Source organism: Argentina silus (assembly GCF_951799395.1).
Source record: "Argentina silus genome assembly, chromosome: 17".
Taxonomy (NCBI): domain Eukaryota; kingdom Metazoa; phylum Chordata; class Actinopteri; order Argentiniformes; family Argentinidae; genus Argentina; species Argentina silus.
The window spans coordinates 6681662-6693536 of record NC_139671.1 but is presented as its reverse complement, the minus strand read 5'-3'; the positions used below and the strand labels follow the sequence as shown (position 1 = coordinate 6693536).

The following is an 11875-nucleotide window of genomic DNA, read 5'->3' as shown; positions in this document are numbered from 1 at the left end:
CAATCTGCCAGCGCTGGGAGCCATCATTTCTGATTTTTTTCCTCCCTTGATCCTTCCCTTCCTCGCTTGATGTTGCGTTCTTTTGGTTTCCATCACAGAGGGTGTCTCTTTTGTTCCGCTACAGCTGAAAGGGAGATGCACAGAGATGTGCACCATGTCAAAAACGGTACAGCCTGATAATGCCTGGATTATCGTGGCAATCTTGAAAAACGTTTCCAGCCAGAGTGATTTTTTTTTTTAGAACATAGATGTGTAGTAGTTGTGATGATGGGGGGGGGGGGGGGGGCAGGGGGTTGATTGGAGCTTGAAGCTTGTGTGTTTTAGGTTTTAGGTTCCTGATCTTTCCCTCTCCTCTCTCAGTAAAACACTCACACATGCACGCACAAGCACACGCTCTCTCTCTCTCTCTCTCTCTCTCACACACACACACACACACACACACACACACACACACACACACACACTCTCACACACACACACACACACACACAACCTCACACTATGGAGATGACACTGGCCTCCTCTCAAAGGGTGCTCTGAGGATGAAAGAATCAGCAGGGAAGGGATAGAGAGATGGGTATCACATTGACTGATCTGGCTCTGAAAAGAGAGGGCTCTAACTCGAAAGCAAAAGACGACCCAGGAAGACTGGCAGGAGGATGAACGCTGACTCTCTCTCTCTCTCTCTCTCTCTCTCTCTCCCTCTCTCCACCCCGTCTCTCCATTTCTCTCCCTCTATCTATCTCCTCCCCTCCCTGCCCCCCCCTCTCCTCTCCACTCCTGCAGTCCAGGGAGCTGTCAGATAACATGGGTGCCTCTTTGTGCCCATGGAGATAACACAGAGAAGAGAAGAGTGGCGGAGTCAGGCCGAGTGGCCTCCTGCCGTAACGTAGGCCTGACCCTCCCCTGACAGATTCATTTACAGCTGACAGCTCCAAGCAGTAGCAGCAGCAGCAGCAGCAGCAGTCTCCAGAGCCTCTCCAGCTTTTTCTTCCGCAGTCTAGGAAAGGACACAGCCGTCATTATTCCCATGAACTATGGAGACTGGAATACATCCGTACCCAGATCTATTGTTTTGAATTCGGTGTGTGTGTGTCCCATCCGTTATTTCTAATGAGGGTCCTACATGTATATGTGTACATGCTCATGGGATATATATACATATATATATACATATATATATATAGGTGTAAAAGTACATAGACAGTGTGTGAGGCGTCAGCGTGGTGTGTATTTAGTGTGGTATTCCGGTCCTGAGTGGCAGCGTTGTTGCCCGTGTGCCATCTGCAGTGCCGCTGGCTCTGCCCTTTCTCTCCGGGGAGCGGGCACACCCATCAGGAGCCATTAGTCTCCACGGTGACAGGCTGCCCGGGCCAGAGAGAGAGAGGCTGCACTCAAAAACACTCTCTCATTGGCCCGAGACACTGACTTGGGCGATTCTACCGGGTATTTTTGGCTTGTTGATTCTTCTTCTACACTCTCTTACTCTCTTACACCCGACTGGATGCTATCTCCCCCCCCCCCACCCGACTGGATGCTATCTCCCCCCCCCACCCCACCCCCGGAGGACTGAGAGCCAAGCGGATGATTCAGCCACTGGAAGCATATTGCATATATCATGTTTCTGTGTATTTGGTGATGTCATCATTGGGTGACATTAAGGTGCCCCTCTCTGTCCCATATTGACAGGTGTTGATTGATGATGAATGGGATACATCACATGTTGTCAATATTTTCCTCATGTCATTGTGACACAGTCATACAGTGGTCTTTCCCTCTCCTGTTTCTTGGTGGACGCCTGATAACGCATTCATGTATAATTGACGTTATACTGACGATATATACTGTATGTATAGAGTGCAATTGTTCTGAAGGAATCTACACACTCCCGGCAAGCATTGAATCGATAATGAAAGCATAGAATGATGAAACATGGGAACTTCGAACATCAGACAGTCACAGTCAACCCCTTTGCTCTCTGTCCCGAAAAAAATAAAAATAAATGCAGAGATGATGCAATAGTATTTCTGAAGTCACAACTCCCTCCTCCCCTCCCCCGCTCTCTCTCTGCCCTCAGACGGACGCTGCGCTGATGTACGACGCCGTGCACGTGGTGGCGGTGGCGGTCCAGCAGTCCCAGCAGATCACCGTCAGCTCCCTGCAGTGTAACCGCCACAAGCCCTGGCGCTTCGGAGGACGCTTCATCAACCTCATCAAAGAGGTACGGTTTTAACCACCGCGACCACCGTCACTGTCACCTCCATCGCTGCCGCCGCCACCGCCACCGACCCCGTCAGACCCCCGATGGGACGACCCTGTGACGACCCCCCCCCCCCCCCCCCCCGACCTCACTGTCATGCACAACTGGATCCTTTTGGCCAGAGTGGGATCTATCCTGATCTAATCCATCTTCACCTTGTGTGTCTCTGTCCGTTTCTTATTTCTGTCGTCCTCTTTGCAGCAACTTTATTTCTATTCTCGATAACAATATCTCTATTGTAAGTGTATCTATATACAGTATCTGTGAGTGGATAATGTGGATAATGTGTACCTTGTGCCCATATCAAAGAGAGACGGTGCTGTCTGTCTCCCTATCTCTGTTCGTGAAGGTCAGTAGCTTGTTTTTCGTTGAAGGATAGCTCTTTCATTGTGTAGACGGCACCATTGTAGGTAATTTGCAGAAAGAGTCATTGTAGTACTGACGAGTGCTCTCCCTCCCCCTGTCTCTCGTATCCCTCCCTCCCTACCTCCCTACCTCCCTCCCTACCTCCCTACCTCCCTCCCTCGTCTGATCCGCCACTCGCTTTGAAGTGAAAACTTGAAACTTTGAAGTGAAAACTTCAAGCACACAATGAACTTCAAGCATAATGAACCCTTACCTGTCAAACGTGGCACTCTCTCTCTCTCTCTCTGAGCTTCCGCCTGCTCCATTGTTGTGTGTTGTGTTTAAATGCAGACAGTGTGGAAGGAACCAGACGGAATATATAATTGGAATGAAGAAAGTTGAAGGATTTCTGATAGGATTGAAGTGTCTTGAAAGAGCATACAGCAATGTGGCTAATTGAGCAATGTTTTGAGAATGTGTTCTCTTCTCTTGATTTGTCAGTAATGGGCCTGTCTGTGCGTCTCTGTGTCTCTGTAGGCTCACTGGGACGGCTTGACGGGACGTATTCTTTTCAACAAAACCAACGGGCTGAGGACGGACTTTGATTTGGATGTGATTAGTCTGAAGGAGGATGGACTGGAGAAGGTGTGTGTGCGTGTCTGTGTGTGTGTGTGTGTGTGTGTGTGTGTGTGTCTGTGTGTGTGTGTATGTGCGTGTGTGTGTGTGTGTGTGTGTGTGTGTCTGTGTGTGTGTGTATGTGCGTGTGTGTGTGTGTGTGTGTGTGCGCATGAACGTAAGTAATAAAGCCAGCTGTATACCAAAACAAATTGCTCTTTGTTTCTCCAACAGATTGGAACGTGGGACCCTCCCAGTGGTCTGAACATGACAGAGAGCCACAAGAGCACGACTACCAACATCACAGACTCTCTGGCTAACAAATCCCTGCGCGTCTCCACCATACTGGTACACACACAGCTGCCTCTGCAGCCCCACATAGGGGCACCCAGCCCCGCTGAAGCTAGGGGGACTGAGGGGAGAAAGATTAAACACTAATAACATTCCAGATCTATCGCCTATCTCCAAAAATTGCCTTGCCTTCGCTTCTCTCTCTCCCCGCTGGCTCTACTTTCTCCCCTGTTTGCTACGGCCTTGCCATATCTCGCTTTATTTCCCTCTTATCTTTTCTGTCTCCTCCTCTTCTTCTTCTCATTTTTGTCTCATCCCTGTAATCCCTTTCTTTTCCCTCCTTTCTCTGCCGCTCCCCCTTCTCTCTCTCTCTCTCTCTCTCTCTCTCCCCCCCCCCACCCCAACAGGAGGAGCCCTATGTGATGTTTAAGAAGTCTGACAAGCCTCTGTACGGGAACGATCGTTTCGAGGGCTACTGCATCGACCTGCTGCGGGAGCTGTCGGCCATCCTGGGCTTCCGCTACGAACTGCGTCTGGTAGAGGACGGGAAGTACGGAGCGCTGGAGGAGAGCACGGGCCAATGGAATGGCATGGTGCGGGAGCTCATCGACCACGTGAGTATCCCCACCCCCCCCCCCCCCCACGGTTCACGCTGAGCTCCGAGCTAGGTGTTATAGGGAGGGCTGTTATAGGTTGTAGGTCAGGGGGGTGACACTTCACCTCAGAGGGGCGGCCATTGATGAGAACTGGACCGCGCTTTCGTCACGTGGCCCTGTTGTTGACGGTAAATAAAATGGAATGGGTACTTGGACGTCCACCAAAACGGATTCCTAATGCCCACCGCATGATGAATGGATGACCTTGTGGACTCCGTCATGCAGGATCATGGATCTTCGTCCCTTCCTCATTGATTGGCCCAGTTGTTGACAGAAACCTGATCTTAATTTCATTGGTACTAATGCGATTCCACAACCTTTGATTGGTGGACTGTCCCCCCCCCCCCCCCCCATCCCCACACCCCCTTTCTCTCCACAGAAAGCTGACCTGGCAGTAGCTCCCTTGGCCATCACCTACGTGAGGGAGAAGGTCATTGACTTCTCCAAGCCCTTCATGACCTTGGGGATAAGTATTCTCTACCGCAAACCCAACGGAACCAACCCGGGCGTCTTCTCCTTCCTGAACCCCCTCTCTCCCGATATCTGGATGTATATTCTGCTGGCTTACTTGGGTGTCAGTTGTGTGCTGTTTGTCATAGCCAGGTAACATGCCTTCCCTCCCCGATGTCACAAACAGTGTGTTTGTCTCCCTCACAAAGACTGGCTCTAGAGTGTGAAATGAGATACTAAACGCCCACAGGAAAGCATGACGGTTTTGTGATTTTATGCCTGACTGAGGCTGGGAACATACCCGTAAGCTAAAAGGCTACTTTTGTGAAAGTAGTGTAGATATGGTCTTAGGCCTGCATTAAGCTCAGGCAGTTTTACATAGGAACAAAATGTGAGAGGTGGTCCATCTCACACATAAATCACTACAACTATGTGGCCTCAGCTGATTTTTAATACTGTATTAGTAAGCTCAGTTTTTTTAGTAGCGGATATGGATCTTTATCATGAATACAGTAATATCACCCTGATTGAAGCATTGTGTATAGCTTTTGAGTCCAATATGCAGAAAAGTGTTCATTAACCCCAGAACTCTGGGGCGCCAGCTGTTGGTTATTCATTGGTTTGACCCCGAGAGTTTTGTGGTTGATGCACTTTTCACAAATGTTACTGGCAATATGATTACCTGAGAGGAAAGCAGCAACTGCCACCTAAGTTGGTTCAGAATATGCATATACTTTATTGTCGTCTGTGTCAAGGTATGTGGGGTAAGTTATCACTATGCAGTTTCTTTCATCCCCTCACTTCCATTCAAATCACAATTCTATCGTTTTTTTTAGTGTATGTGTGTGTGTGTGTGTGTGTGTGTGTGTGTGTGTGTGTGTGTGTGTGTACTGGAAAAGAGAGAAATTGTGACTGCAAGTATGTTTGTGTACTGTGTCCGTTTACCATGCGTCCGTGTACCATGACATTGTTCTAAATCGATCCACTCTCTTAAACATATAGCGTGTTGATCAAATAACTCTCTCTGTCCATCACGTGAGCACTAGTTTAAAACAACTGAAAGCCTGAGACACTATATTTCCTTCGAGGCATCGATTGAGCTGAGCTCCCTCATAATTGCAGTATTGACCACTCGAACAAACAGATTGATTGGTGAAGTCTCAGTGTGCTGTAGCTGTAAATGCCGGCTGTAAGAATATTGTTTTCTTTAATCCCCTGTAATATTGAGTGAGTAGTACAGCTATAGAGGGAGCTATACAGTATGCTGTGTTATGTTATCTAACAAATAAATCAGTAAATCTTCGGATCACCAGAGCTTCATGACCCGGATCTGAAAGGCTCAATGAAGTATTTTCAACATCCAATACAAATGCATTTATCGTTTCACCTTAACTTCACCTTGGTTGGTTGCAGCTCCACGTGTTGCAGAATTGAGATTTGTCTTTCATTGATCGCTCAGACACTCATAGACTGTGTCAATTAACGTAGACACCCACGCATGACCGCCGCAAAGACATTTCCATGAACCTGGAGAACATTCCCAGTGTACACAACATTCGTGACATGCACACACATGTAATTACACCGTTCAGGCAACCACACATCTTTAGTCACCTTGGGTTCTTTTCTCACCTCGCCCCCCCGCCCCCCCGCCCCCGTCTCCTCACATGGCCCGAGAGTAGAAAAGAAACAGATCTATAAAGCCAACTCCAGTAATTGAATCCAGCAGACAGCTAATGGAGGGGGCCTGTTGTGTTATTGTGGCTGGGAATAGTAGACCGAAGAGGAGGAGGAGGAGGAGGAGGAGAAGGAGGAGAAATCCTTTTTATTATTCTGCATTGTGCTCCACATGTCCCCAGCGCTGTGTGTGTGCGTGGGGGTGACCTTACGTCCGTGTGTTAGACACCCTCTTCCTCTGGTGATCAGTGTGCAGAACACGGCCCACAGGAATACAGACGGAACACAGACCCCAGCCAAAAGGTCATGCAGAGGAGCCGCCACCGTGACTCACACACACACACACACACACACACACGTACACACACGCGCACGCACGCACACACACACACACACACACACACACACACACACACACACACACACAATGCATTTCACATGGCTTCACGGGGCATTGTGCAGCAACGGTCGCCTGCAGTCACAAGGAGACGGAGCTCATTGACATTCCAGCAAATCAGGCGGGCTGACAGGAAGAATTATAGCATGTCGTCGCGACCGTGCCCACATAGATGACTCCTGTGTGTAGAACAGCTTTGAGGAAAAGCCAGTATGATCCCAATGTGGTCATTTACGGCACTCATAAAAGAAGACCTTAATGAGAGTGGTACAAACAATAAAAAAACAAACCTAAATCGTACTGATCAAATGTGGTTACAGTTTACGATACATTGCCAGTCACGTGGTTTCTACAGTAAACATTGACGACAAAAAATCTGTCGAACTGGGAATCGATTTGGGTACAAGGAGCTAGAGTTAAGATTTTCCGTAAACCTGTCATTCTTAACGCTCCACAGACGTCGCTCTAGATCTCCGATGTGTGTTCTAGTGGCATGCCCATATTAGGCAATCAACACCCTCCAGACCCATCTCACCTCCCTATTAGCATTCAACATGAGAGGGCACAGCTCCTGAAAAGCCTCATTTGAAAACCTTGGTGCCATGGGGGCCCTCTCCCTCATCCACTTCAGCACACACTCTATCAGGGCCTGATGCTTAGTGCTAACCCAATCACCCACTGCTAATGCCATGCCACTCTCACTTTAAGATAATAAATGAGAAATATTCCCTGTCGACCTGAAGAGGCTGAGAGGCAGGGAGAGGTGGGAGAGGTGGGAGAGGTGGGAGAGGTGGGAGGCAGGGAGAGGTGGGAGAGGTGGGAGAGGTGGGAGAGGTGGGAGAGGTGGGAGGCAGGGAGAGGTGGGAGAGGTGGGAGAGGTGGGAGAGGTGGGAGAGGTGGGAGAGGTGGGAGGCAGGGAGAGGTGGGAGAGGTGGGAGAGGTGGGAGGCAGGGAGAGGTGGGAGAGGTGGGAGAGGTGGGAGGCAGGGGAAGAGGGTGGGAGAGGTGGGAGGCAGGGAGAGGCTGAGAGGCAGGGAGAGGTGGGAGGCAGGGAGAGGTGGGAGAGGTGGGAGAGGCAGGGAGAGGTGGGAGAGGTGGGAGAGGTGGGAGAGGCGGGAGAGGTGGGAGAGGTGGGAGGCAGGGGAAGAGGGTGGGTGGGGTGGGTAGGTTGGGGGGGGGGTCAAGAGATGGGGGAGAGTATGGGGGTGAGTGAGTCGGGGGGGAGTTAAAAGGGGGACCTACCTGTGTTACCGCCGTAAGGGGACCTGAAGGAGCGTCAGGTCGGTGGATCTCAAAGCTCCAAAGACGAGGATGGGGGCCGTTATCATCAGTGACAGTGTTATTCCACTTCATCGATCGGGCCCCTTACAATAAACTGAAGGCATTTGAATAAATCAATATGTTGATCTAGGGGAAAGGGTAAATGATTTGTTTCGGTCTCTGGGGAGCGAGTGACCCAAAGCCCCCAGGGCGTGTAATATCATAGGAGTTTATTATTGACGTTCCCTACAATAATATGCTGTATAAATTGTTCTGAAAGTCTTAGTCTTGTCTTTACCTGTGCAAGGGGATGAATGAACCCTGCGTATTATTCGACTGACTTTGGCATGTGTGTGTGCGTGTGTGCGTGTGTGTGCGTGTGTGTGCGTGTGTGTGTGTGTGTGTGTTCTCTCCACCCCCAGGTTTAGCCCCTACGAGTGGTACAACCCCCATCCGTGCAACCCGGACTCGGACGTGGTGGAAAACAATTTTACGCTGCTCAATAGTTTCTGGTTCGGAGTCGGAGCTCTCATGCAGCAAGGTAGATGCCTCAGCCTGCTGGTGCTGTGGCTCTCTGCATCACACTGTCTCTGGGGACCGTAGAGGTCTTAGCCGGGCCCCGGGCAACACACAGGGGGGCTCTGGGACTGTGCACTAAGGGGGTTTAGGCAGGGGTTAGGTTTAGTTAAGAGTAAAAGGACAGGTTTCTTTTTTTTTGTTTTAGGAGGCTGAAAGCTCATGTTAGAATGTGAAATGCTGTAGAATGTTGGGGTAGCGAACTGACATTTACATTTAGATTGGTTCCTCTAATCTTGAGAGCTAATTCCAGAGAAGCACAGTCACTATTGATAGATGAAAGGGGGATGTCTTGCAAATCCCCCCTGTAGTGTTTTAAGCAGTGAGCTTGTTCTTATACTATAGCTAGTTTCTTATCAATCAGCCATGCAGACATGCTGTCTTTTTGCTCATTAAGGATATGATATATGGAAGTAACAGGTCAGCACAATCAGCACAAAGAACCTATATGGATAGTAACAAGACTACACTACCCAGAGTCCTCTCCCCTTGCCCGTGGCCTATCAGCCCCCAGAAAGCAGTGGATGTGGAGTCAGGATGTGAGGTTACCTTGGGTACATGACACTCTGACCCAACCAGGCTCTCAGTTTCTGTGATAAGGTTTTGATTGTTGATGTAAATGTACTGTATGTTCTTGTTTGTGAAGATGGTAAGTTGAGCGTATACCAACCTGTAATGTCAAACTCCAAGAACAATAAAATAACAGGTAGATCCAAAGAGCACAATATACTGGACTACAGACCTATCCCCATGGACACGTGCTATTGGGGATACCTGCTGCATCTTCTGCATGTCTGTCTCCCCTCACGTCCCCCTCCTCCCCAGGCTCAGAGCTCATGCCCAAGGCCCTGTCCACCCGCATCGTGGGGGGTATCTGGTGGTTCTTTACCCTCATCATCATCTCCTCCTACACTGCCAACCTGGCAGCCTTCCTCACCGTGGAGCGTATGGAGTCGCCCATTGACTCTGCCGACGACCTGGCCAAGCAAACCAAGATTCTGTACGGTGTGGTGGAGGATGGGTCCACCATGACCTTCTTCAAGGTAGCTCCACTCACCACAATAGGGTCTGGGATTTGGTCAAGAGGCCCAGTTCAAAATGTTTTGTTTTGTTCCCTCACTGTTATTTGTCCTATTTCCCTTGCTATTGACTTTGTGTCTTTTCTAAAGAGTCAAAATGTATCAGGGAATAATATTATTCTATAATAGCTTGCATAGTGTCCTTGCAATGTAATTTATAATACAGCATTTAGCAAAAAGCCAATTCTCTTTATCACCCAAATAGCCATCTGAGCAAAGACCCCTCTGAAATCCTTAAACTAACCAGACTCTAAGTTGAGAAGTTGGAATTCAAACAATACATCTCTCTTATTCCTCCGCTATTGCTCCTGTTTCCTATTCTCATTCCTTGGTCCACTTGCAGAAGACCAAGATCTCCACCTATGACAAGATGTGGGAGTTCATGAACAGCAGGAGGCACTCGGTGATGGTGAAGAACATCGATGACGGGATCCACCGCGTCCTCACCTCCGACTACGCCTTCCTCATGGAGTCCACCACCATCGAGTTTGTCACCCAGCGCAACTGCAACCTCACGCAGATAGGGGGCCTCATCGACTCCAAGGCCTACGGAGTGGGGACGCCTATGGGTAATGCATGTCGACCTCTAACTGTCAATGTTATAGGACAGGGAACAGCCAACCGGGAGAGGTTAGATCTATAGAGAGGGTTAATGCAGGGTTAAAGTGAGCGTGGTGGAGGAAGGTGGAATAATGAAAGGGGTTAAATGTTATTGATGGGGGGTTAGGGAGAATGATGGAAGGATTAGATGGAGGGGGGAAAGGGTTAAAGATCATTGAAAGGAAATGGGTTAGAGAGGGTTATGTTTATGGCTAAGGTTAGAGTTATGCACTGGGCTCAAGAGTAAGATTCTATTAGTGCTCAGCTGCACCGACTATACACATCCCAAGCATTCTTTAGCTACGTATATATATATATATATATATATATGATTCCCTCACGGGAAAAGAGTTGGCGTTATTGTGCAGCTTGGCATTTAAAAAAAAATACCATATCCGCCATGAGACAGAGGATCACAAATCAACAGTCCCCCCCGGCATTTAGGTTTAGTACGATCTTCCACTTGACACATACAGTATCTTGCAGTACATCACATCTTCTCCACTCTGCCTATGGTGTGTTGTGTTGTGTTGTGTTGTGTTGTGCTGTGCTGTGCTGTGCTGTGCTGTGCTGTGCTGTGCTGTGCTGTGCTGTGCTGTGCTTTGTCGTGTATCGGTGAATCGGCTCGGCCTTTAAAACACTAACACCGTGGTAACCTTTTTGGGGCATTATACCGCGGTTCTGTACCTCAGAGAAGAGAGCATTATGTGTGCAGCTCACATCTCAGGCACTCCAGGGGAAAGTCAGGGAAAGCTGTTGATGGTGTTTTCCAATCCCAGTGTCATCGGGGTTAGAGTGGTCGTGATGAGGCCATGGAGACCACTCCGGCCCCAGATGTAATGGTCACATTCATCATGACCGTCATGAAGGCCATCCAAACATGAAGGGATAATTCTCCCCTTCCACATCTGGACCTGTCCATTCCTGATGAGAGACGGATGGGGGGGGGGGGGTTATGGGTCTCTCAGGGATACTCTGTGTGTGATCTGATAGGACTTGTCTTCCATTTCCATGTAATGATTGCCGTTGCTGTGGAATCGCTAAGGTGAAAACGATGTTCTGCAGTATGGGACCGCTGTGGCTCCCTGAGAGGAGAGTGAATTACGATTACACTCCCACCTTCTGTAATGTAATGAAATGAACACAGTGTACTGTACCCGTAGGCAGGCACACACGCACAGACACACACACACACACACACACACACACGCACAACAATCTCCCCTTCTCTCTCGTAGTCATACAGCATGTAACAATCACCTTGTACAACGCACCGGATACAAACATCCTCCCGGCGATCAACTGGTGTTCCATCACACACACCAGTAGAGTCCTTCCTTTTGCCTGTTGAGCTACAGTGCCTATTTCAACTATATATATCTCTGTATTTCTATTCAACTATGGCATGTAATTCAATTTCAAACGTCGTTCCCAAATGACAGCTTTTACCTGTAGCCCTTAACCTCAAATGTACAGCACAGTATTTTTATACCATACTATTCTATTTTTGCCTCAACAGCAGGCGACCAAGAGCGACCAAGTTATTAACCTTTTTGTGGCGCTCGCCATTTCCATGTCACTATTCCCCACAGGCTAGTAGGTCATCTATATATCGCCATAGACTTTCACCTGTGATCAGGTTAATTTTTTTAGCCCAGACAGCGTAGGAG

General features: G+C 48.8%; 1 protein-coding gene across 2 annotated transcripts in view; it reads left to right on the top strand.

Moving 5' to 3' along the window:
- LOC310817910 (glutamate receptor ionotropic, kainate 2) overlaps positions 1-11875 on the top strand; it is a gene marked incomplete at both ends in the record, with an annotated part of 47356 nt that overhangs the window by 32581 nt on the left and 2900 nt on the right. For both annotated transcript variants that reach the window (XM_083688646.1, XM_083688645.1), the window contains 8 exons: positions 2078-2221; positions 3143-3250; positions 3455-3568; positions 3919-4125; positions 4547-4770; positions 8373-8491; positions 9352-9569; positions 9949-10174. In XM_083688646.1, coding sequence (XP_083544772.1) covers positions 2078-2221; positions 3143-3250; positions 3455-3568; positions 3919-4125; positions 4547-4770; positions 8373-8491; positions 9352-9569; positions 9949-10174 — 1360 coding nt within the window. The remainder of the gene's footprint in view (positions 1-2077; positions 2222-3142; positions 3251-3454; positions 3569-3918; positions 4126-4546; positions 4771-8372; positions 8492-9351; positions 9570-9948; positions 10175-11875) is intronic.